The sequence below is a fragment of the Alosa alosa genome, chromosome 20 (assembly GCF_017589495.1).
Source record: "Alosa alosa isolate M-15738 ecotype Scorff River chromosome 20, AALO_Geno_1.1, whole genome shotgun sequence".
In the NCBI taxonomy this organism is placed as follows: domain Eukaryota; kingdom Metazoa; phylum Chordata; class Actinopteri; order Clupeiformes; family Clupeidae; genus Alosa; species Alosa alosa.
In genome coordinates this window covers 17,229,292-17,256,765 of record NC_063208.1, presented here as the reverse complement: position 1 = coordinate 17,256,765, position 27,474 = coordinate 17,229,292, and the positions used below count along the sequence as shown (strand labels likewise).

The following is a 27,474-nucleotide window of genomic DNA, read 5'->3' as shown; positions in this document are numbered from 1 at the left end:
AAGAGAAGTGAGAAACAAGAAACTCGTTTTAAATCGTGTTTCTTACCTTGTAACATCCACATGGTTCTGCCGAACTTATGCTAACCGTTTCGCTAGCTTGTAAACAAATCCATGTGCTTTATCATTACCTTTTTCCACAGTTTGAAATATCATAATGCACAACTCCTCCAGCAGAGGGGGAAATATTGCTAATCCTGCCAAGTTTCCCTTTAAAGGAATTCCCCTTTTTTTAACCCATCCTCACCTGCATAACTCAGTTGCACATCTGCCTTGTCTGATCCCTGTGAAGTACTGACACTACATTGGTAGTTCCCGGTATCTCGGGGGCCGGCCCGTGCCAGCCTTAGAGTGGCATTCCCACTTGAAAGCTGCTCGTGGTACAAGCTTGTCCTGCTCTTGTAGTCGGCACTTTGTCGGCCCAGCTGGTCAGTTCCGTAATAGAAGCTGTGAACAACCCTCAAGTCCTCTACTCGCTGCCAAGTCACGACCACGTCTTGTAGGCTGGGAGGAGGCGTGAAGGTGCACCCCAATATGGCAGCTGGAAACCCATGGACTGCCACCACCTGTTTCTGGGGGACTCTCACTTCAAAGGCAGCTGAGAGAGAGCAAGAGCGAGAGAAAGAGAAAGAAAGAAAGAAAGAGAGAGAGAGAGAGAGAGAGAGAGACAGTGACAGCCAAGGGTCTCATCAATTGGACAGTGGACAAACAGGTCAAGGAAACAGGTCATCCAATTTGACTCAGTGCAGTCACATATTACTATATGACCATCGCATAAAGGCATGTTTCTCAAAACCTCCCCTGTGTAATTTGTAATGCTGTTGATTCATTTCATATAAACACTTAAACATAACATCCATGACATTGTGTCTATAGCATGTTATTGGTGTACACAGCAATGTCTGTGTGATACTACAGTTGTCAGTTGACAGTCTTCTACTATACACTCTAAAAAATAAAGGTGCTTAAATGGTTCTTTAAATTTCGGGATGGTTCCACGGAGAGTCAAAATTCTGTGTTGAACCATTACATCAGGCAAAAGGTTCTTCACATTGGAAATGGTTCTTCAGAGACCTACGGGCTAGGACATTTGCCATTTGGTGGTCAATGAAGGCTGCACAGCACAAATGTTTACACAAATCTATCTTGACTGCTCAAACAACAAATTTCGAGTTATTTGGATCCATCTATGTTTGGATCAAATGAAGTAGCCTAACACCGTGTCCTAGCTGCAAGTGACAGCCAGGTTGTCACATTGACTGTTGCCTGTCTACATCGAGTCCATCAAATAGGCCTACGCCATTCCATTCGGAGAGATTCCATAGCCGAGCAATGCCCTATAGCCTACTTGTGGTGTCATGATGCACACACTGAACACTAGCCTATGCACAAATTAGGCATTGGGACATTGTGATCAGGTCACCAGATATAGTTGTTAATATTTCTAAAACAGTTTGTGCATCATTTTCCTTTCACAAATATGGCATAAAATACATATTATTTCCATGGTTAGAGCCAGGCATGCAGCAGCCTCGCCAGTGTTGCCAGATATTATCGTATTTGTATGATAATTTTGACCTCAATACCGATCAATAATGAAAACAAAACATCTCATAATGTACGATCATTTCATGTTCATTGTTAATTTATTGTAACCCTACAATCCACTGACCCCACTGGCATTGGGAGGCTACACTTGGGCTAGGCTCGCCTCAACCTCTCGGGCACAACAAGGTTGTTTTGTGACTTGTCGCTTGTTTGAATGACATGTTTGATCGCAGCGGGTTGTGTGTGCATTGAATAACCCTACAGCCTTGGTCATCATTTGTTTGGGAGGGTGGAATGAGAAGGGAAAGGGCTAGCTAGGCTGAATGGTTTGGGAAAGCCAGTGTGCGTGAAATTGTTTGAAAAATAGCTATACTTTGTGTCTTGTGTGCGATCACTTTACTCCAAAAACGATAATTTTCAGTCTGTCAACACGAGCCTCAGTTCCAAAGATTCCAGAATCTTTGCGAACATTCTAGCGCGCAACCACCATCTCACGAACGTTGTTAATCCTCAGTCTTTTCTCTTCACCTGAACTTCTGCTGGAGGTCACATCTCGTTGAAGCTGCCAGAAGATTATATAAACCTTTTGGTAAGTGTTTCTAAGAGGGCTTGTTGTACACCAGCTTAGTCTCATTATCAAGCAAATACATTAGCGATTTGTGGGGTTGACGAAACAAAGTCTTTATCCCAATTTTACAAAAGAAAAGTTAAAAATCCTTTGCTAACTTTAACATTAACTAACGTTAACGTTAAAGCAATCAGGTCGGGCGCCATTTTATGAGTAACGTTAACTAGCAGCTTCTATATAGCTGCGTCTTGAAACTTTATCAACGTTTTTCTAAGTTATTGCTGCTTACATGTTCAACGGTCAGTTTGACGTTTTTTGATTGAATGTCAATATCTGAATATTGTCTCTGTCTTTAATTTCGTGTGGGTGGAGTGTTATATGTTACTGAACGTTAACTAGCGTAGCAGCTAGCCAAACTTAAAATGGTACGATCACGTATATGTAACGTTAACGGGTTTGGGCTTCCCCTTTGGATGTTTTCAAAATGCAAACAGCAAAATGCAGTTTCAGACAGAAAAAATACGGTTTGAATTTCTATAAATGTTCCTGTATGTTCCACCTTGAGACGCACACGAAGTCTTTGTCTGATGTATGACGATGGGTAGATAATAATATTCAAGTGTCACTCGATGGCGGGCTTGCTGCTTTCACTGTCACTGGCCGTGTCTGTTAAACTAGTCAAGTCCTGTTTAGTTTGTTGGTTAGGATTTTTCTAGACGAAAATGTCACACATCTGAAGTTTAATTGATAATTTCACAGAATATTCGTACTTGAGACCTCAACATAGGCATAGCTATCATGCATGATGGCGTTTTCGTTGAGGCAGGTAGCGGCTTGCACAGCACAAGGCAAGCATTCTGGGAGGGGGGGAGATATGTTTGAAAAATACCCATTTGTATCTCAGTCAAGTCAGCATATTTGGTGCAAGATGCTTAAAAATGCAAGCAATTTAATAGAAAATGCATACATGTCTAATTAATGTTTATATTTTCAGGTATGGCACATCTATGGTCAGTGTCACAAGTTTGTGAATGGCTTGAAGAAGCTGGACTAGGGCATGCCAAGGACACTTTCATTGGTAGGTCCAGCTGAACGGACATGATTTTTCAGTGTACATTTTGTCCAATCAAAAAACCAACACACAACAAACTTTTAAAGCACCTGCAGCTTTTTCATGAAAACCTAGAGGCGTTTTCAGTTACATGTGGACTTGATGGCTGCCCACTTACATTTTCAAGAGTGAAATCATTACAAAACCACATCCGCCAAAAGCACAGAAACTGTCAAGGATTTGTGGAAGCAACAGAGACTCCTCCCAGTGGTGGAATTGAACAGACTTCTCAAGTATCTATATCAGAACTTTTAAATGCACTAACTGAATCACTTCAAAGACGGTTGGCAACATTTGCTTTGTATCTTCAGGAAAAGTATGTTCTTCAAAAATGTGTACAAACAGATGTTATTTATGGGTTTGAAACACTGCTAATCTTTTTCCAAAGTTGTTTCACAGAAATATTTGAAAAGTTCTTAGAAGAACGTGGAATTGATGTTAGTACTTTGCCCCTGTCTATGTTCAGTGAGGATCGTTTATTTGAACAATGTTTTAGCGCAGTGAATACTCCCTACAAACTAGAAAAATACTGCATTGAAAATCTAAATTTGATTGAATCTGTTGAGTGCACTCTTAATATTCAAGAAGATGGTAAAAAGGATACTTATCAGTATACTCCCTTGTTAGATACACTAAAATTAATACTAGGAGAGCAGTCCACTCTAGAGCACATAATCAATCGGACAGTAGTTGATGATGGATGTTTGGAAGATTTCTGTGATGGGACTATATTTAAGGGTTCTAATTGGGATAGTGGGGATTTTTTTTTGAGACTTCACTTTTATAATGATGAATTTGAGATTGTTAACCCATTAGGATCTAGAAAAACAGTGCATAAAGTTTCTGCTTTTTACTTCACTCTGGGGAACATTCACCCAAAATACAGGAGTAATTTAAAGCATATCCATCTTTCAATCCTTGTTTACCATAGCTTGTTCAAACAGTATGGGGCATCCAGAATTTTGGAGCCCCTTATTTCTGATGTACAGAAGTTACAAACTGATGGCATTGAAGTGATATATGAGGGAAGACCCCTTCGCTTTAAAGGCACAATAGTTACAGTATCAGCAGACAACCTTTCTGCACACTCCCTTGCAGGTTTTCGTGGTTCCTTTAGCAGTGGGCGTGTTTGCAGGTATTGTTTATGTCACTATAAGGACCTATCAGAAAAAACAAATGAAGATGAATGTGTTGTGCGGACACCAGATATACACAGTTACCACCTACAGTGTGTAGCTGAGGACCCCAATACAAGCTCATTATATGGAGTGACCGGTCCGTGTGCTTTTAGTGAGATAGCAAACTTCAGTGTAACTAATGCATTTCCACCAGATGTTATGCACGACTTCCTTGAAGGAGTTGTTCCTCATGTCATAAAATTACTTGTAAGAAGTCTTCACAGAGAAAAAATTGTTGGTCTGCAAAATGTTTCTGTTGCTCTGGCAGGCTTCACTTTTGGACGGAATGATTCTTCTAGTAAGCCTGCTCCAATTTCTGAAAGACTTGTTTTAGATGGTAGACTTGCAGGGAAAGCAGTTGAAAAGTGGACATTATTCAGGACACTTCCCTTTATTATTGGAGACAAAATTCCGAAAGACAACAAGGAATGGCAACTTTTCCTGTGCCTTAGGGAAATTGGAGAAATAATATTGGCACCTACTATAAGTGCTAGTTGGATCAGTTATTTGGAGTTTTTAATTTCCTCCTTTTTGGCAGATTTCAGGAGGTTGTATCCTGATAAAATCACTCCAAAAGTACATTTCTTGCTTCATTACCCTCGTCTGATTCAGGAGTTTGGTCCACCAAGAGCACAGTGGTGCATGCGATACGAGGCAAAGCACCTCTACTTCAAAAAAGTTTCTGAAAGAAACTGTAATTTCAAGAATATCTGTCTCTCTCTCGCTACAAGAAACCAGTTCAGGCAGTGTTGGGACTGGCTGGGCATCAAATTTGAGAGAGAGAAAAGCTCAGCAGTCTCGCCTTTGAAGTATCAGGAACTTGATATTGCTGTTCAGGAAAAGCTCAGACTTGCTCATGTGTCTGAAGAGGAGACATTCTGGACCTGCTCAGAGGTCGATATAGACACTGTGAAATACTCTGTTGGTGACTGTTTCATCTTGGATTTGTACCAGGATGAAATTCCTCTGTTTGTAAAGGTGACACAGATTGTGAACGCAAGAGCAAGTTGGTTTATTGTTGCTGAATTCCTCACAACCTTGGCCTTTGACACCCATCTTCATGCTTATCAAGTGAGCCCAACAGCAAATCAGATTGTGTTTAAGCCTGGTGAAGAGTTGGACTACCACAGGCTGGACTGCTATGAACTATCTGGCAGACAGTTTATTACTCTTTTCCATCGGCCGTACAAAGCAATTGCCTAGTGGTGAGGTAATAATACAAATTGATGTTTTTTTTTTTTTTATTGAATAAAAATGTCCATATGTCATGTTGATTAAATTCAGTTTTTCCTCACCTCACACACCTCCAGAAAATGAAGTTGATGACCTTACACTCACAAAAATGACAGAACGTATGAGTGAGAGAATGTTTCCGAAGATGAAGGACCAGGTTCAGTTCATGGCTGCTCTAGATAAATTGAAGTTGTAAGTAATTAAGCAAAGTTCAATATGTTTACTGAAATGTGTTATATGAAGATTATTATAAATGTGCAAACATTTCTGTTTTCTAATTGATAGGGGAGACAGCCATGATGCTGAAGTGAGAGCGGAGACGCCAGTGATGCCAGTTTCACCAGTTTCCTCTGATGTCATCCTCCCACCTTTTCTCAATAGTGCTTTAAGTTCACAGGATCCACAGTTCAAGTCTCAGGGGAAGAACAAACTGAAAAATGCCCTCATTCAGGCTTTGTTTGACCACCTCAGTCAAAAAACCATGTAAGTGTCACTCATCCTTCATTCTTTTTTTATAATTACAAAATTATTTATCTAGGTTCAGTTCCTGTGTAGCTTAATTTCCCTACATGATCTTCTGAAGAAGCCAGTAGCCAATAAATAGTTTAACTCAATGTATGGGAAACACTGAATACTTGCAATAGTTTCGTTTGTTTGTTTTGTTAATGTCCTTAGGTATCCCTCTCACACTCAATATGTTCTTACATTGAGATCAACCTTGATTCGCTTCCCTTTTCTCAGGGAGAAATATGGCTCTGGATATGTAAGTAACAAAATTATTTTAGGGTTATAAGGTCAAAATACAGTGGAAACCAGAAGTTTTTTCCCTGACCTTTACCTTTAATCATTAAATCAGAGTAAAAGTTTTCTGTTTTAGGTCAGTTAATATTAACATATTTTTTGTATTTGTTAAATATCAGAATAAAAAGAGCCTACACACACCCTTTTCAGTACTGTCCACAAATGTTTGATAGTATGAGGGCTTTGTGGTGACAACTCCAATATCTTGTCTTGGAGCAGCCGTGGCCTACTGGGTAGAGCTTCAGACTTATAATCTGAGGGTTGCCGGTTTGAACCCCACCAGTAGGAAGCGGCTGAAGTGCCCTTGAGCAAGGCACCTAACCCCTCACTGCTCCCCGAGCACCGCTGTTGTAGTAGGCAGCTCACTGTGTCGGGATTAGTGTGTGCTTCACCTCACTGTGTGCTTAGTGGGTTTCACTAATTCGCGGCTTGGGATAAATGGCGAGACCAAATTTCCCTCACGGGATCAAAAGAGTATATATACTTATACTTAAGCCACTTAAATAATTAGTAAATCTACCACTCTGTTTTTTTCCCTAGGATGCCTTGCTCGAATCACTTAAAACAAATTTAAGAAAGAAAGAAGACCACTAGTGAACTTGGAAGAAGTTTTCAAAATGAAAGAGAAGTACTCGGCATGCCATTCAGGACGAAAGCGGGGGGTTGAGACTGAGGAGGTTTGCCTGCAGAAGAGGAGCTGCGAACAGGAGGTAAGAAATGGAGCACCAGCATTTGTTGAGGCAGGTTAAACACGTGTATGGAACCCAGCACACTGCATCCCTCTGCTCCGCTGGCATGTAAAATCAGCCTTTATGATGACGACAGGTGACCATTTGGCTTTTTTTGCGGGGGTGGGGTGTTCTGCACTGTAGGTTTCCTTGGATTCTGCAGAAGACTTGAGATCCATCCTTCAGCACATTGAGGTTTTGCAGCAGGAGCACCATAAGGCGAGGCCAAGTTTTGATATAATTCTACAGCGGCTCGACAGAACCAAGTCCTATCGGCAGCACTACATTGAAAACCACACCACTGCTGAAGTCCTTAAAGAATTTCCCTGTCTCATGAGACCAAATATTGTAAGTATATGTGTTGGAGAATATAAATACATTTTATTTATTTATGCATTTATCCATTTTATCCAAAGTGATTTAGATTTGTAAATTGCTTTAGGACCCCGCCTTGGTGTTAAGTGCCTTGCTCAAGGGTAGCAAGTGATGGCATCTTCACAACTTTTCTGGCTATGGCTTGCTAACCCTTACACTAGATTATACTACCACTTCTCCCTACAATAAATCTGCTGTTTGTCTAGTGCAAGAACAACCAACTTTGTTTATGCAGCCATCAATTTTCCTCTGTGTTTACCACAGCTCCTTGGAGAGATGAAAAGAATCTACCAGATCGACGCTGATAAAACCATCCTAACAAAAATGGGAGAACTTGCGCCAAAGTTGTTAGAAAAGGCACCTAAAGGTACAGAGTTTTTTTTTTTACAGGTGCAGTCAGTGATGCATGATAATGTTACTTTAAATTTCTTATGGATCATGAGGAGACATTGGCCCAGTCTGAATTTCTGCCTTTGCAGACTCAGAATTAAACTAAAACATTTAACGTTTGAACGGTATACCAGATATTGAACATTGAGGTATATCATCTCAGCAAGGCTTTGATGTACGATGTCCAAACTTGGTATAGAAACTTGGTACATGATTGTGATGACGTACTAGGAAATTGGCATCATTTGGCCTCTATAGGGGGTGCTGCAATACAGGAAAAGAGCTCGTATCTGTGAGGGCTCAGTGCAATTGACTGAGGCTACGCTTACACGTGGCCGGCTATTTTCATAAACGGACATTTCACCCTCTCCATTTTCAAAAATATCATCGTGCACACCTGTCAGTTTTCAGAAAAGTTTTCGTTTACACTAACCTGTGTATATATGCCATCTCAAGCCTGTAGTTGGCAGTGTAACGAGAAGCTCAAGCCCACGTTGGCCAATCAGAATCCCGAAAATAGCAACAACAGCAACAAATCACTTCCTCTTTCTCTTTTAAACTGTATTTGCACTTGCAAACAGATGAAAATAGTTTGCACCAACATAAAATGCGACTGCTACTCTGAATGCATCTATGATCACCATAGCCAAATGAAAATGTAGGCTAAACATAGGTTGCACTTTTGGCGCAGGTGCAAGTTCTGGCGCATAGGCCTACTGTGACGTTGGCTGCCTAAACCTCCGTTTTTGTCCGTTTAGATAGATTGATAGATAGATAGATAGATGGATACTTCATTGATCCCCAAGGGGAAATTCAAGATTACATTACAAGTTTACATGCAAACGTGCAACCGAAGTTTTCCAAAATCTCCACTCTGGCTGGAGATTTTAGAAAGAATCGCTTTCAGATGTGAATTCTCCTTTTGCGTGTAAACGAAGGGCGCAAACGAAGAAAAATGTCTGTTTTTCAAAATAACCATGTACGTGTAAATGGGGCCTGAAATAAATTATGCTTGTTTTTAAACAATTTAGCATTGCTGATTTCTAATGCAAAATACAGTTTATTTTTTGAGATTTACGTTAATGATATGTAGAACAATATGAATATAGTAATTACATTTTGGTATTACTGATTTTCTACAGGTACTTTAAAAGACACCTGCCTGCAGACACTGCAGTCATGTGAGGATGAACAAGAAAGAAAAGGTGTGTATGTCTTTTCATTAACCCATGCTTTCCCCCCTGTCACCTACTACTAGTCTTTGAACTAGATGCCCAAATTTGGCCCATCTGTACCACTCAAGCATTGCATTCGGGGTAGCTTTAGTGTTTTATCAGGATGTTTATGTCTATAATACAGTATACCTATGGAGAGCTACATTACAGGGGAATAGATTATAAACCTCAACTAATAGATATCCCCACAAAACTTCGTCATCTGATTATTCTTGACATCTTTTGTATTGCAAGTTTTCTGATGTTATGTACAAGTATGCAGATGAAACATATTCCTAAATGTATACAGTAATTAGCAAAAAAAACTTGGTATGTTAACGGTCACCCATGTCATGTGTAAAGTAAAAATGAGTGCTATTTAGCAGAATACCATTTAGTGACTAAACAATGTGGGGTTCTGGAATTGAAAGGTTGTCTGTTTTTTTTATTTTTGTTTTGTTATAGCTCAAATGGTCAATGCAGCCATTGTCTTGCTGCCATCATTTTTCAAAGAAAATCCTGCATTCCTTTTTGTCAACGACCAGGTAAGGCCTCCTTAGAAAATAGTTTTGTTACTGTATCGCTTTAATGTGGCATTTTCATGGAATACTTTTGTTTCCACGTTGTCTAGAATACAGTGGCCACAAATGCTAGAACTGGTAGATCACACGATAGAATTTGATATTACAAGAAAGCTGGTTCATTGTTTGTTGGTTTGCATGCTTGTATTTGGTTGAACAGTTTGTAATATTTTGTAACATGCAGTGTGATTTTATAGGAACCCATTTCTCCCACACCCACCATCGTGATGACCGGCTCCAACCCCCCCTGTCCAGCACGGAAGTAGCTGTGAAGATGGATGGTTGTAACATGATTTTAGATGATGGTAGCATTGATGTCAGTTTGGCCTTAGCTGTGTCTTTTTCTCTTTTCCATGTCTATCAAGTTCATTATCCCAAACCTCTCCGAAAGACACTGGCCTTTCTTGAGGCCTTTGTCTTTCAGATGAAAAGTGCTGTTCCCTTCACAGAGTGTGTGTGTGTGTGTGTGTGTGTGTGTGTGTGTGTGTGTGAGAGAGAGAGAGATTGCACCTGTGTGTCTAAATGATCAGTTAATTTAATAACAACACAGGCATTGCTATTTTGATGCGTGTGTATGTGTGTTTCTGTCTAAATGATCAGTTAATTTAATAACAACAAGACATTGCTATTGTGTTTGTGAGAGAGTGATCGCACGTGTGTGTGTCTAATTGATCGATTAATTGAATAACAACACAGACATTGCTATTGTGTGTGTGTGATCACACCTTGCTTTTGCTATTGCTATTTTGATTGCTGTTTTAATCAGTTGATTATAACGCTTTATATGTGTATGTGTGAGCGCAATGGTATAGTTGATGATCACTAATGAACTTGTAAACATAAAGATTTTTAATAAACATAAAAATGACCAAAAGTGTGAAGTATTGTCTGTATTTTTCCTCTGAAAGCATAGATGCATCATTTAGTTGTAAAAAAAAATCATAACCAAGCAACCATCATAAAATCAAGAGGTGTGTATAATGAACCTATAGTGGTTCTTTGAAGAACTAGATCAACTGGTTCTTTGAAGATCCTTGTTTGAGGGTTCTTTGAAGATCCTTTTGGGAATAGGAGCTTGGAAGAACCTTTTGAAAAGGTGCTTCATAGAACTAAAACAAGTTCTTTGAAGAACCATTCATTAAATGGTTCTTTAAAGAACTGTTGCCTCGATGGTTCTTTGAAGCACTGAAAAAGGTTCTTCTATGGCATCGCTCTGAAGAACCGGTACTGGCCCCATTATTGAGTGTATTTGGCTTCCAGCCTTATGCCTAGATACGGTCAAATCACAGCCATGGGGAGATCCTTAACCAACCTCACTCCCACTCGTATGTCACATAGATCTCCATTAATCGAGGTCACCCAGTACTGTCGGTACGAAAAAAAACCGAAAACAATTGGTTTTACCTAGCTCGAGTTACTAGTTCCATAGAGATGATATAGGCCAGTAATAAAACATTACTCAGACATTTATACTATTTATATTTTAAATCAAATGTATACTATTTTATATTTATACAGCTAACAAACACATTAAAAACAAGTGTAGCCATTTATGAAGGTAAGTGGTAAGACATAACAAGAAAAACTAGTTTTGACATGATACAAATGAGCAAAACTGGTGCACATAAAACAATTTTATTGTTTCTGGAAGTTTCTCCCATTCACACATCTATACTGTATTCTGGATTACACCTGCTGTCTTGAGGCAGTGAATGCAAAACATGCAGTTTTCATTCATACAGCAGAATGAGTCATCGGTCACTCTTTACCCATCTGTTCTCCAATAGGAAAAAATGCAACTTGCTATTCTAAATTCCCATGACGCACCAAGTGAAAAATGCACCTAAAATGGGTGATAAGATGTTAGTACATCTGGTAAGCTACAGTACATCACCACAGTATAACATGAAAAAGTTATATTAAAGTAATAATGTATATCAATGTAACATATTCAAGATTGGTGTTTAATTGATCTTTGTGGTGTGGGTAGCAGTCTGATCATGGTTTTATAGCAATGCAGTATATGTGCACTAGCCTGGTTTCCAGACTCACTAGGCTACTTAGTTTCACTCTGTGAAGCGTGTCTGGCGTCTCATGATTGGGAAACAGACACACACACACACACACACAAAGGTATGCACAAACTCACACCATACCTGTCAACACTTAGCTTTCCAAAAACGGGAGATTTTTTTTCGGGGGGGGGGGGGGTGGGGGGCAGTGTTTATACCGGATCTGTGTTTGCATATTTAATACGTTTCATACACGTGTTTCAACACTGCATTTCGGTCGTTGCTTTTACCTTACCATTACCTTACGCATGCCAGTTATGTATCCACCAGCTGCCTGCCTGTAGCCTACTTCCAAAACTCCAAAGCTGCTTGCTGCCAGATTTGGTTCCGAGGGCACAAGTTCAGTGTATCAACAACACTCAATAACAGTTTATGTGATGTGTTAATCAATTAAATTCCCAACAATTTCACAACAGCTAGTTCTGGAGTAGGCCATTCAACTAGCCCGCTTGCTTACGACGAGACTCGTAATCGTAAGTGATCGTGTATGTGTAGGGTGTATTTCATACACAATCTGGCAACCTGAATGGATCAATGATTTTAAAATGAAGTTTGATGGCCATGCAAATTACGGGAGTTTTCCGGGAGAAATAACAAAACGGGAGGGTGCAGGGAGATGACCTTGAAATACGGGAGAAACCCGGGAAAAACAGGAGTGTTGACAGGTATGACTCACACACACATAAACACACACACACACACACACAGGCACACACGCATACAGTACACAAACACACACACACACACAGGTATGCACACACTCACACACACGTCCACACATGCATAAACACACAAGCACATAAACACACACACACACACACATAAAGACACACGCACACACATACACACACAGTAGATATGTAGGCATACGTACACACACATGCACACACACACAGGCACACAATCACAGACTCACACGCATACACAAACACAGGTATGCACACACTCACACACACGCATAAACACACAGGCGCATAAACACACACACACACACACACACACACACACACACAGACACACGCACACACATACACACACAGCAGACATGCACATACACAGACACACACACACAGACTCACAGACATACAGTACACACAGGCACGCACGCACACACACATGTAAACACAAACACGTACACGCACGCATACAGAAACACACCCACACACACACATAAACACAAACACACACATACAGACACACCAATGGTTACATACACAAAAGTTCCAAGAGTAGGGGATAAAGTAGGAGATGGACCCTGTGAATTGTGAAACACTTGTAATCTTTTGGCTGTTTTGAATCCCACACAAGGACAGAGCATTCCAAACCAAAGCAAATGATAACAGTATCCTGAGCAAACTGTATTTTCAGGGTCACTCAGTCATTTCCTACATGTTGCTTACAGTTCCAGTCAAGTCTGATTAATCACAGTAGTAGTAAAGTCTGACTAATAAATTACTTTCACTCACCCTATTTTGTGATAGAGCTACTGACTGAAATCACTGGTCCAGCCTTACCAATTACATTGTTCAGAGATTCCTAATGTTACTTCCTACTTTGCCTAAACCTTACAAACTGACAATAAACAGCATCAACAGTCAGGAAACAATGTATGTGGGTTTACCTTTGCTGTAAATAAATGTCTGCCTTTTTCCGACTGCATTTTGTGATGTTTGCAGGTGTTGCTGCTACTATCACAGTAAGCTTAGGTTTTGTCTTCCCCTCTCGTTGCTGATTGGGCTGGCATTTTTCAGAAAATGGTATAAGGAACTATGGTGTTCCAGACTAGATCTACCTGAAAGAAGCTCTAGGTGGGCGGGGCCAGGCTAGGTATAATAATGACTTGGACAATAATCTGATGGAATCTCAATCCTATTCAACACATCATTCCTTTAATAAGCTTTATTTGTATAGCTTTATATTTTCACACATCTGTCTGACTGTAGGAAGCTAAAACAGCAAAGTATGGTATTGAAAAAATGGTCTTTGATAAAAAAAACAAAAAAAAAAACTACTGGCACTGAAATACCTGACGTTAACGTTGCCGGTCACACTAGGCATAAGATGCTGACAAAGGTTCCTGAGAATGACACCATCATCTGCCGTCCTGGTTAACACTGTGATTATTTGGGCAAATGTATTCCTTCATACGGTAAAAATACTGAAGGACATATCCCCCTTCATAGTTTTTAAGACTGATTTTGAGAATTTAGGTCACAGTTTTAGTTCCACAGTAGACTGTGGAAGAGCTGACCAATGCTCCCCGGAATCCAAACCTAATAGTGAGTAGCCTAACCCAGTGTTTTTCAACCTTTTTTGTGCCATGGCACACTTTTGACACTTAAAATGTCCCACGGCACACTAACATCCTGTGTGAAGAAACAATAAACATACCATAGCCTAAAATTTCAAATAATACACAGATATGGCCTTATTATGGCTTCTATGCAAGACCTGCGCAATAAAACAAGCGCCCTCTGTTTCATTTGTAGGTGACTATATCTAATTTAATTGTTGTTATGAACTGGATATGTGATGATTCTGTGAATACTGGATATGGGGCCCCCGTTGTACAATGCCTGCATACCACAAATAGTGCAATCACACAATCAATGAGAGCATGTGGTTATAAATTCTTTGGTGCAACAGTTGCTTTTCTGGACCAGTGAGTGACATTTGGGTAATTTTCTGCGGCACACCTGATGATCTCTCACGGAACACTAGTGTGCCCCGGCACAGTGGTTGAAAAACACTAGCCTAACCTGTGTGAATCCAGACGAACCTGATGGCAAATTCAAATTTGCTCTGCAGGTCCATTTGGAGAAGATCCCATTGACACCTGTTTCCGAATCACCAAAAACGTAGGATCCAATCACAATCGCTTAACTGGCATGGGGCGGGCATTATATTGGTGAATATCGCTGAGCGGTGTCTTTTGCAGTCCTGGACATAAACAGCTCATTTGCCATATAAATGACTATGAAGAGTTTTTGAGGATTTGTCAGTGTATGTTATATTCAGAAAAAGCATTACATGGCCATTTTACATGTACTTGATGTTTTCAGTTTTTATAAGGAGGATGCATGCTATTTTGCCATGTCCCCAGCTCTATGCCCACTTGAGTGCATTGATAATTTGGTGATAAGAATAGTGTTTTTGATTTACTTAAAGGGAAACTTGGCAGGATTAGCTATCTTTCCCCCTCTGCTGGAGAAAATGTGCATTATGCTATTAAAAGGTAACGATAAAGCACATGGATTTGTTTACAAGCTAGCGAAACAGTTAGCATAAGTTCGGCAAAACAATGTGGATGTTACAAGGTAAGAAATGAGTTTCTTGTATCTCGCTTCTCTTTCAGAGACGGTAGTCTCAATGTTGCAAGGTTGGTTTTCCGCCTGGGGACGCTAGGGGCAGCGGGGGAAAGTCACCATTTTCACCGGATCGGGTCATTTAACTATCCAAATGATTTCTAAATGGGTTTATTACGTTGAAATAGTTACCAAGTTCCCCTTTAAAAGGAGGAGTTTTTGTGTCCCTGAAATGATTGTCACATTGGGAAGTGATCCGAATACAATATTTTCATAATATGCGGGTATACTGTATCCAGTGGCACAAAAAGTGGGTAGGCCTATGCACTATATGCTGCGCATAAGCGATGGTAAAAAAAGAAATAAAAAAATACATATTATTGTTTTTTTTTTGTATTTTCTATATGTAGCTGCTGTTGTGTAGCCTGGCTAACGCCAGACCTCATCTCATTGAGATGGGGTCTGGGAACTACACATTAATTTTCTCGTATTTGAGACGTGGTTTACGAATGCCCAGAGCTTATTGGGCGCTAAGAATGTCTATCAAATGCGTCTGTACGTAGGTGTGTCGTCATTGTTTTTCCTTCCCCCCCTTCGTTCTGTGAATGGTTTCTTTGTTGAGGTGAATAAGGCAGCATGGGGAAACCCAGGCTATCTGTTGTGCATTTCTAAATCCTTTCTGCATTTCCTCAATGTTATATACCATTTTAGAGGACTAACAGTCTAGAATAGGCGCCCTCTCTCATAAGATTCCATCATAGAATTTTGACATAGAAGAGGGAGCGGAGTGGGGGGCGCCGTGAGCGCTGAGCGAACAGGTACGAATAGTGAGTTGTCGTTATGAAAAAGATGGATAAAGCATAAAAGCTTTCGGGGGCTAAAAATAGAAAAAGAAAAAGGGAAAAGGAGATGGCATGTCAAGAGATGCGACAGCAGTTAAATAAGTGGATGGTGAAAGGCAATAGGTAGGAAGTGTGACGTCTGTGCTTGGAGGCTTGTAGATATTCATGTTAACAGATTAGCTAGCGTTTGCACAGGGAATGTAGCAGCCAAATGGAGTTTTACGGCTGGCTTAGAATATGCAAAACCGAGGTTGCTGAACTGAAAACTGGAAAAGGTAGCATGTACAATAAACGACAAGAATCTGGAAAATATAACTAATGCAATGAGTCTGGTTTACCATATTATACATAGATTTGCTCCTGTTGACTTGGAGGCTTGTAAATATGAATGTTATGAACTAGCTAGTGTTTGCTAAAATGTACCAGCCAAATGGGGGTTTACTAGCCTAGAAATCTAGATGCTCCCAAGTGGCAGCAAATGTAATTTGTAGCCAGGGTAGGGGTTTACGACTAGCTTGAAAATGTAAAAACAATGTTGCTGCGCCTGCGCTGACAACTGGAAAATATAAGGTAGCATGTACAATAAATAACAAGAATTTGGAAAACATAACTAATGCAATAATTCTGGTTTACCATGGAACCATGCATAGATTTGCTACCAAATTTGGATGCTTACAAATATTCATGTTCAAGTTTATCTAGCTCTAATGGCAAGCATCAGCACCGGATCTCACACTTAGAAGAATAACACAAACAACGCAGAATCTATTTATAGTTTTTACTTCGATTGTGCATTAAAACCTTCCGAAATGAGTTATCAATTAAACATACAAGGATAATTAATAGGATACCTTTAAGAGTAGGACACATTTCACACTGCTCCTGCTTGATCGATCCTTTCTAGCAATTTCCACTCTTTTTCATTCTTTTATTTCATCTACAAGCTAGATTTGAAAGACCGTGAAACCAGTACATTTAAATTTGAAACTTTAGTGGTTAGTTTTTACTTTACTTGAGCCAGCCAAGTCAATGGGCAAAACTGAACAGCAAGTCACCTTGAAGTTGGAATAAAACAAAATGCACTCCTCTGGCCTGAGACCCAGGAGATTCTGCTGTGAGACATTTAAATGGGGAAAGGATGATTGCATGCCGTCTCCCAAATGCTTCAGTGAATGAGACACAAAAAACAAACTTGCAGAAATGGTGTCAAAATGTACAACTATCAAAGGCACCACCATGATAGAGCAAATTACATTTACAAGGAACTTTTCTCTGCCCTATATGAGCTTGGAATACAAATTTTCATCAGTGGCCCACTCCCAGCAGAGGGAAGCTTTGTATTTACCAGACTATTCAGTTTAAACACCTGGCTTACAAAACATCCTTGTCAGTTGGGATGCATTTTATTGACAATTTTAACCTTTTCTGGAATCACAGGGAATTATTTCAAACCAAATAGCACAGAGCTGAATTGAACTGGGGCCAAGATCTTAACCGAAAACCCTCTCTCCTGCACCCAATTTTTTTTCTGCCAACCTTGAGCAGAGCCTCTGATAAGCTTTCTGTTGCCATACAAACAGAACAAGTTGATGACATCAACAACTTGGCTAAACCAAAACTGCACAAGCTGAAACAGAGCCCAACCCCCCCTGCTGTGGGGCCCTCTGGCAATCACCCGGTAGCCTTCACTGAAATGCAGACCTTGGAGAAACGTAAGCAACCCACTCAACAACGCCCAGCCACGTCGACTGCACACAATAAGGAGGATGCTGCTGAAATTACTCAGCAATCACTGGCTTCGAACTCCCTGGAATCTCAGCAAACAAATGGATGTAATGAGCATAGCACCTATCTTTCAAAGCTGCTGACAGGCTATCAGAAAGGAAGGGTCATGTTGCAACACCAGTAACAATACCCCTCCCCACCTCCGTTGACCCCCTTGCCACCACAAAGACAAAACAACATGGAATACACTACTGGAATACCTGCTGAAAGCGAAGCGTCTGCAACAAACTCCCCAGAACCTCAGCAGGCAGATGGAGACTGTGGATCAATATTCAAGCCCAACCTCCTTGATTTTCCATCACCATCCACACCCAAGCACCTCCCCACCCAATCAAACCCCTTTAATCTCCCATCACCATCCCCACTCCATTATCCCACCACCCAATTAAACTCCCCAGGATCCTCTAAATACCCATCACCACCATCCAGACCCAAGCACATGATGTTCCCTGCAAGAATTGAGGGACTGCTACCAGTAGCCATGCAGATTTTTAAGTAGCCCAAGACAGTCAGACAGACAGTGTTTTACTAGCCCAAGACCTTTAGCATCAAAGGAGTGCAGGGCGCCTCCACCCCCTCCCCATTCAAAAGGATCTCTTAAGAACCAAACCAGATTTTGTTCAAATCTACACACCCATGGCTTCTGAAAAATGTAAGGTTAATTTATCAAACGTTATTTCAAAGTATTAAAAATCATCTTTAAGAATTTTTTCATGAAAGGGGCGGAAATTGGTGCTTTTACGATACGTTTGTTGCCAAGTCTCCAGCAAGTTTCCTGCCTTGAGTTTTCGCTTGTCTCTGCAAACATCCCAGTTCATTAGTCAGATTTGTGAATGACTATCCAATTGCGTACAGCGTCATTTGAACTATGCTCGTTGATCATGCCTCTTGTGCAGTAGAAAATACATAGCAGACTCCCAAGACCAAAGTTACATTTTAAAAGATTGGGCTTAGTCTGGTGAAAGCCAGACTACGATAGTTTCAATAATAACCAGAGCAAGTTAAATTCTTTGTTCTCCTGGTTTGGGAATAACACAATAACCTATTAACATGACATGCACATCTCTAATGGAAAGTCAAGCAAAGGGGATGATAGACAGAAAGTCTGCAAGCCTCAACCGCTCAAACGTTTGACAATTGTGAAAGAGCTCTGGGCTCATGTCACAATCATCCTCACATACCATTACTGTGAGTAGAGACACACTTTTAGACCACTGATCTGACCATGTAAGAAAACAAGTCTATCAAATTCATTGTTATTTATTCATAATTAATCCAGTGTATTCATTAGCCTGGACATTCCAGACCCTGGTAATCTAGAAAGATTAAGAGTCTGGCCACGAATAATATAATGGCCCAACTCGAGGGGCGGCACCAAGCGTGCATTTGAAAATCTCACTGCACGCAATTGGATAACACAATACGACCAATGTTTACTGACTGATTCTGGACTTCGACGCAATCGGATAACACTACGACTGCCATCTGTTTAGCTCGCCTCTGGCCCGCATATATCAGATACACCAATGTTATTGGCTCCCCGCGATACAAGTGGCAAAAGTAACGTGCATCATTACTCATTGCCAGAGTGTCTCGCAGAGACAATTCAAATTGTGCTCTTGCGAGAACTCTGGAGTTTCCAGGGTTCATACTTATATGCTGTTCACATATGCTGTTCACAATAGGTTTCAAAATGTGTTGCATTTTGATGAAGCTCATATTCATACATTCAGATTGATACATTCACACATCCACCGATTCATCCCTCTATTTACCAATCCTTGAGGTTGAGCAGTTTGGGAGGAGTTTGGGAGAGGGATTCACAGCATTGATCCTTCTCTCTCTCACACATACACACAGGCACATGTGATGTGCATATACAGTATGAAGGTACATGGGTGGATTTATACTTGTGCGTGCACGTGAGTAGGGAGAATATACACTCAACATTTATTATTCAGTTACATTCTATAACTATGGAATTGTCTTTCCCTAGACTGGGAAAACCCAGACGAACCTGTCAGCACATTTCAATTTGCTCTGTCTGGCAAGGAGGCCATTGACTGAGATTTAAGGAGTGGGTTTTGTCAGGTTAGTCTTTTCCCACTCTTACTAAGTGTGATTTTGAATTTAAATCTTCCAGAAGGTTATCTGACCACAGTGAGACACTTTTACACGATACATATTAATCGATTTGGTGTTTACATATAATCCAACAATTCAAAAGACTCAAAGATCGTTAGGCATTATTTCTTTTTTGAGTTGACAAGTTGGTACATTTATTTCAGGAAGAAACCAATAAAAAAGCTACACTCTGTTTCCTTGTGGTTTGTGGAAATTACACAGTGGCCTTATCTATCAAAACCACATGCAGAGCTGAGTAACGGACAGTTGAGCAAAGGCAATGATAAGCAGATCTAAAGCAAGTCTAAATGCCCCAATGACACTGATGAAGTTGCCATTGACGCCGATTCATCATGACAGTTCAAACATTTTTAACACAAAAGTGACATTAGAATATGGTTTGTACTCAGCAATATCCTTGTCGAGAAGGCCCATAGACAGAAAATATGTCTCAAAGCCCAACTCTATTTTGACCAAACTAGTTAATGTTACTGTGGTTTCGCTTTTTAACCCATCTTTGACTATTTGGGTGTGATTTATACATCCAGAATAATACATTTGAGTCACAATATTATGAGCTTATAATGGGGATGAAAATGGAACAAAATTAAAAAAATATATAAAAAAAAAAAACAGGGTGGCACATGCCCCCTTTCCGTTGTAAATGTAAATCAGGTTTCTAGGCCAAGTATACTTGCGTATACAAGGAATTTGGTCTCTGCATTTATCCCATCCGTAAATTAGTGAACACACAGTGAACACACTGTGAGGTGAAGCACACGCTAACCCGGAGCACTGACCTGCCTTACTAAAGTGGTGCTTGGGGAGCAGTGAGGGGTTAGGTGTCTTGCTCAAGGGCACTTCAGCCATGGATGTGGGCATGGGAGAGCAGTGCTTAACCACTTCCCCCACCTTAATTTTTCTTACTGGTCGGGGATCGAACGCCACTAGCTTTACTCACTGATTTGTGACATGGCCAAGAATATAAGGATTACTTCTTTGCATTTGAAGAATTGAGTTGGTGAATCTTCAATAATTAGTTTTCCTTAAGCTAAGCATTCCCATGAAGCATATAGATGCCGATCGAAACATTGCCTATTCCATTCAGATAGCTAGGTGGCTACCAGGCTCATAATGCACGTTTAATTGCAAATAGAAATGTCAGGCTAGCAACAACTCATTACATATTTCCATCCTAACAAGGAAAGCTGCTTGTAATAACTTAATATTGTGCTGTCAATGTGGCGCAAACAAACAAGGTTGGATCAGCCTTATCCTTTGTGAGCAAGAGCTGGCAAAAGGACGTTATGATAACCGGTTAGAATCAGCGCCCCTTAAAGTGGCAATGCACCAATTATCAAAACACACACTAATAGGGCAAATTATTGGCCTTTTTTACTTTAGTTGTTTGCATCTGAATGTATGTTATTGTATGTAAGTATGTATGTGTTTATCACAATCATAACTAAAACATAAGCCTAGTTTTTTTTTTGGAGGGAGGGGCTGCAATGTAGCAATGTTGAGGGCTATGAAATATCACTGGCACTCTCCAGTGATATTTCACCCATATATAATAACAGATAGAACAGTGCATTCAAAACAGCCAATGGATACATTGACGGCAATAGGGCTAATCAAACAGTGTATTTCTTTCTTTGGAATTAAGTGGAAACAACTGCATTTAAAACCTTTGTTTACAAGAAATGGTTTCATGTCAGTTTAATGCACCAATTTAAATTTAATTCACTCAGTCGTAAAACAGGAAGTTCGGAAAGGGGCAGCGTCAATGGGATCCTTTCCAGATAGATCTGCAGATAGTCCGGTTTGTCTGGGTTTAAATAGTCAAGGAATGGACATATTAATACTTAATAACCACTAAAGGAGGGGAGTCACCACTTTCCTTCGCCTCTCTTTACCATGCTGGTAAATCTGAATGAATTTCACCGTAGCTACTTTAGTGCTTGTGGTTTCTGTAAAACTAACTGAACACTTGACTTGTGGAGAATCTAACTGATCTAACAATACAGCATGTCCATATTGACAGAGGTTTAAACATTTACAAAATCTGGCTAACACTTTCTGCCTTTCTTTAGTGGCAAATGCATGTTTTAAGCAGTGCAGTCTCTCACGTGTGCACAATCTAAGCAGCCTAGAACTAGCCCTAGTGGGCGATCGGGTCGGCTTCAAGAGATTTTATACAACTAAAAACCTCCATAAAAACAGGCCAGGCTCTAATTGAGACATTTTCCAAAGCTGTAACCACACAAGGCCAGCAAAAAGGGTCTGCATCTAATTTGGACTAGGCTTTTAATCCAGTTTTATGGTATCTCCCTCTAAAGCCTCTAAAGAAATCTAATGAAATATGTCTGCCCCATTTTAAAAGCCACAGAAAAAGTATGTACAGGTCCGGTAGGTGGTTTGCCCTAATGTGGGACATGTTTTGCTTTTTGGACTTCTGTGTGAATTGCCCTAATGTCCCACCAAAGGGCAATTCACCATACAGTATTTGTTAACAGACACCAATAAGAATAAAACAGAGCCCCTAAAAGGTGGCGTTAAAATAAAAAAAAACAGACATCATGGGCATGTTAAAGTAAAATGTGCACACATTATACACATGGTGAGCTCAATTTACAATGTGAACACATTTAATAAAATATGCTCACTAAGATCATAAATTGTGTGCACAACACGGTCATCTAACTTACATGTGGGTACATTAAAGTAAATTGTGCACACATTAAAATACATTGTGATCATAATTTAACAATAATTATTCATTATCAATATTGGATGGTTGTGATATTTGTGGCGTCAGATAGCACTGCATTCAAAACAGACCTGTTTCTGCAATCATTGCATGGGCTAAGGGAAACTGCTGATAACAATGTCTATGAACACAAACTGACATACAAACATTTACATACAAACATCTACATACAGTGTCTCACAAAAGTGAGTACACCCCTCACATTTCTGCAAATATTTTCCCCTCAAAATAACTCAACACACAGCCATTAATGTCTAAACCGCTGGCAACAAAAGTGAATCCCTAAGTGAAAATGGGCACTTGAACCCAAATTGTTTATCATTTGGGTCCCAGTCCAACTCGGGTCCTGTCCTGTCCTAATAAAGGCAAAGAAACTCAACAAATATACAAAAAACATCAATAAATAAATAAAAGAAGCTAATCCTCTATCCACTTAGCCACAAGCACTTTGCAATGGAGCGTACAGTGTGTGAAACACACTGGACAATGTACTTGTCCAAAACTTGAAAAAAAATTGACTTGACTCGCATATGAACTTAAGTGACATCCCATTCTTAATCCATAGGGTTTAATATGACATCGGTCCAACCTTTGTAGCTACTGTACAGCAGCTTCAACTTTTCTGGAAAGGCTTTCAACAAGGTTTGGAGTGTGTTTGGAAATTTTTGACCATTCTTCCAAAAGCACATGTGTAAGGTCACACTGATGTTGGATGAGAAGCCTTGGCTCTTAGTCTCCACTCTAATTCATCCCAAAGGTGTTCTATAGGGTTGAGGTCAAGACTGTGCAGTACATAGATACATGTTTAGATACATATGTCAAACCAAAAACAGTGTCTTGCATGCCTCCAGTTTCCATCCCAACTCTCTGAAACAGGGACTTCCATATAGCTAATTCCTGAGGGTGAGGAGGATCTGCAGCAAGGACCAAGACTTTCAAACTGAGGCAGACAAGATGTACAGACAGTTTCTGGACAGGGGCTACAGCATAGACACACTGGACCTGGCCCTCCATAAGGCACACTTGACCCATAGTGGGACTCAAGCAAATAAGAAAAAGGAAAAGGACCATTCTGTGATATGCTGTTCACCCTACACCCCCCCCCCCGAGAGCAACCAGATTCAACAGATCATCAAGAAGCACTGGAATGTCCTCAATACAGATCCAACATGCTCAAACTTATTCAGAGATCCCCCATTATTCACACACTCCAGAGAAACGAGAAACATCAGAGACATCTTAGCGCATGAAGAGACCCCTCGATCCCTCTAGGACGATTGGAGAGTGCGATTTGACAACGCAAAAGGGTTTTCCCCCTGCCAGAATTGCACATCCTGTACCACCACAGGGATGAAGAAAACTACTAGGTCAGGTAAAGAATACACTATCAAGAAATGTATAACTTGCTGTATAACTTTTGTTATTCATTTACTAGCATGCTCCTGTGGTTTGCAATACATAGGTAAGACCAATAGGCAACTAAGAGTTCGGATCAACAAGCACAGGAGTGCCATCCACAGAAAAGATGCAAAATCACCAGTGGCTAGACACTTCACCATGGCTAGGCACAGTAGGCGAGTTGGAGATAATTGGGATAGAACATCTATCACCCAGCCGTCGAAGTCGTGACTCGGATTGGACATTATTACGAAGTGAAGCCTATTGGGTCTTCTATATGAGCAAATTTTCTCCTGGAGGACTGAATGAAGATTATAACTTGACCTGTTTTTTTTTGTCTAATCTGCAACTTTTACACATTGGTATTGTGGCTTCTAAAACATGTATGTAACCTAAGAAATATGATGAAATGTTTGTTCTACTTTGTATGATTATTTAATCGATAGCTCAAGATGGTGGTTGATTCATTGATTGATTGTTTGTGAACTGGAATTGTGATTGGTTCCTTTGAATTTGCCACTTGCCCGGTAAATTATGTAACTTCCTATATAGTCCGTGAACTCTGTTGATGTAACTTGCATTGAAGATGGGGTCTGCACTTGCACTTTAGTTTTTTTATTTGGAGTCTGGTGAGGTCAATAAATCACTATTTGATAATTCTCAGTTTTTTTAAAATCTATCATTTGAGTGTGATCTCCAGTCTTTTTTTTTTATTTTTACTTTTTTTTTTTACAATTTTGATGGCACATTTGAAAAATAAATCCAATAAAAAAATGTTTAGCCGCCTCACCTTTTGATCTATCCATTTTAAAACACATCTAATGAACACCGCTATATACCCTCTACGACACAAATCTTCTTTAAAAAAATGTATACATATACTATAATAAAACACTTTGATTTTATATGAGTTAAAAGTTATAGACAAGTAAGGGGCTGGTGGGGATGAGTCTTTAATAGGAATTAATTATGATATGAATAGGTCTGAGCCAATAAAAAAAAAAGGTTTGCCTATAGGCCTACTTCCTGGCATCATAATGATCAGTTGCTGGTTTAACATTTTTCATTGTTCTTACATTGCCAGCAAACCTATTCTACAACTAAAAAATACTCTTAATCAAGGATTTTCATTTGTCACATAGGCCTACATATAGAGATACGCCTAGTGTCGTAAAACATGTAGTCAGTGAAATGGCATAGCTGGTAAACTATTTTGTGCATGTGTCTATTTAGAATAATTAAATATAGGCCTATATTGAGAGAGAAGGGAGTAAAAGCGCATGTGTGTAAGTGAGTGCAGTATGGCAAGTACATGTAACGTAGTTTAAAAGAGTGTGTTGAGGATGCGGATTAGCCTAGAAATCTAGACGCGCCCCTAGCGGCTGCCAGGGCTAGATGCGGATGGTTTGAGGAAAGAAACTCGAGGAAAAGGATGGCTTGAGGAAAGAAATGTCGTTAAACGTTCAAGATCAGACCCAAACGACACCACTTATTCTAAAGGCTACACATGTTATTTCTTTACACTTTACGCTTGCCAAAGGCGGTGGGTTAGGAGGAGCAACGAGAATGTGCTGACCATAGTGAAAAACTTTTCAGAAAATAATTCTCACCTGCTCCGAAAGTTTCTGAACCATTTGCGGTGCAATGTATTAGGCAGTTTCAATGAATGATTCACAGATAAAGAAGTAAAATAAGTCGTGCCATTTCCTCATGGCCGCTGCGTCTGCGTCTTGGCTATTGCACTTGTGTACGTGGAGTTGCCGAGTAGCCAAAATGTTCAAAAGTAAGCGTTTGTTTGAGGAAATTCACTCAGATTGAGCGAGAATAATAATGTAAAACCAAAAACTTCGCTCAAGATGAGCAAGATGAGGATTAGAAATGAGAACTATACGCGTAGCCAAGGCAATTTCACACAGTAGCCCCCTGAATACCAATATCGAAATGTTTTTTCGGAAGATGAAAGAAGTAAAGAATAAGATGCTATAGCCTATGCTTACCTCCACAACAACTGTACACGATAAACACGATAGCAAGCCTTCCATAATCTTCCATTTTGTCAGCAATCAAGCTTGTGGTGGTGGCAACGCTATTAAGCCTGTAGCCTAGTTCAGTTAGTTACCATAGACGTTGGCTAGCCTCTAACTTTTCTTTTCAGGTCAAGACAAGTCTGACTCTGGTGTCTCTTGGTGATATAGCTAGCAAAGTAGCCTAATATTGTAAAATGGAACAGTGCAATTTATGACAACATTTAGCCTACACTAAGAACAACAGAGGTAGCCTAATGGATAAGCCACCTGCCAGAATGGGTTTGTAAATTCCGGAAGGAATACACCCCTGACCAAGGGCGTCAGTTTGTTTTTAGAAGTGGTGGGGATATATAACCATAAGCTTGAGTGTGTTTTGAAAAGTGCGGGGTACCCTTATGTAAGCTATTCATCCATTCAACGCTGCATTACAATATGCTCAACAGTATAGGCTAGTGTTGCGCCGGTTAAGGTTTTTTAACATCCGCACCCACCGACTGGTCAGGAGAGTCAATCTGCACCCACTGGACCCTCAATATGCACTGATTAACTACCCGAACCTAACCCGACCCGACAAAAAAAAAAAAAAAACAATGAGACGTCTTTTTGCCGCAACGTGTGTCTGAAAACGAGGTGAAAACGGGCGTGTAGAGTGATAGGCGTAGGCCTTATTATGCGTGGGCCTTCAGATGCAGCAGGTGTGTGATTTCCAAAACCATGGCGGGAGAACCGACTGCACTTTGGTTAGCTTGCATTTGCTTTGCTGTTGCTGAATGTTAGATTCTAACAACATAAGGATAGGCCTACATTAGAAGATGATGGTTGGTGTAAACTTTGTCACACGACGTGATAAGCAGTTCTGGCGCTTATAAACGCAACGTTCCATTCAGTCATAAATCATTCAAACGTAGGCCTAGTGCTCGTCATGAAAAGAAAACAGCAGCTTAATATTTTTCAGGTGTTTAACAGTAGGCCTAGGCGACTGTATCAGTTATGCCGTGGGCAGTGAGATTATTAGGCATTGCATCCTGTCACCCGTTTGGAACATCGCAGTTCGGGTTGATAAGATTCAGTTAATTGCAGAAGTATGGGTCGTCTCAAAGTTTGGGACAACCAAACAGCAGAGTAGGCAAAAGCAAATCCTACTTGTTAGGTTACCAATAGCTGTCTTTTCTCCAGGCCTAGGCCTATCGGAAATCGCGACATTAAGCTCATTGGTTTCTTTTTTCTTTTATTTCTTGTTCGCGTGTTGGGTAGTAATGGAGCCCTAGAGGGGTCATCGCGAAAATGTTTTGCATGGTGAGAGAATGTGCCGTTTTACTACATTAAGCTTTCGTTTTACTAAATTGTGCCCTCGTTTAACTATATTGTGCACTCGCTTTTTACTAAATTGTACGCCGTTTTACTAAATTGTGCCGGGTTTACTAAAT

The 27,474-nt window shown here is 40.2% G+C and overlaps 2 protein-coding genes across 8 annotated transcripts in view; one reads left to right on the top strand and one right to left on the bottom strand.

Moving 5' to 3' along the window:
- LOC125285533 (CD276 antigen-like) overlaps positions 1-26,289 on the bottom strand; it is a 37,119-nt gene extending 10,830 nt beyond the window's left edge. Inside the window, exons 1-2 of the mRNA XM_048230045.1 lie at positions 26,018-26,289; positions 245-595 (exon numbers count right to left, since the gene is read on the bottom strand). Of these exons, the coding sequence (XP_048086002.1) occupies positions 245-595; positions 26,018-26,072 (406 nt within the window). The 5' untranslated portion in view covers positions 26,073-26,289. The remainder of the gene's footprint in view (positions 1-244; positions 596-26,017) is intronic.
- LOC125285531 lies at positions 2,054-10,588 on the top strand. 7 transcript variants are annotated; one of them, XR_007192039.1, is made up of 12 exons: positions 2,055-2,134; positions 3,108-3,191; positions 4,941-5,612; positions 5,713-5,827; positions 5,921-6,118; positions 6,311-6,398; positions 6,977-7,146; positions 7,309-7,512; positions 7,804-7,906; positions 9,072-9,134; positions 9,609-9,688; positions 9,922-10,588. XR_007192039.1 is itself a non-coding variant. In XM_048230044.1 (11 exons), the coding sequence occupies exons 6-11, from the start codon at positions 7,054-7,056 to the stop codon at positions 9,988-9,990; spliced, it is 612 nt and encodes a 203-aa protein (XP_048086001.1). In that variant the 5' UTR covers positions 2,057-2,134; positions 3,108-5,612; positions 5,713-5,827; positions 5,921-6,118; positions 6,311-6,398; positions 6,977-7,053; the 3' UTR covers positions 9,991-10,588. The 7 variants fall into 7 exon arrangements, 1 of the variants encoding a protein (XP_048086001.1); XR_007192038.1 differs by having other exon boundaries at positions 3,108-3,540; XR_007192036.1 differs by having other exon boundaries at positions 2,054-2,134; positions 3,108-5,607.
- Positions 26,290-27,474: the final 1,185 nt, after the last annotated feature.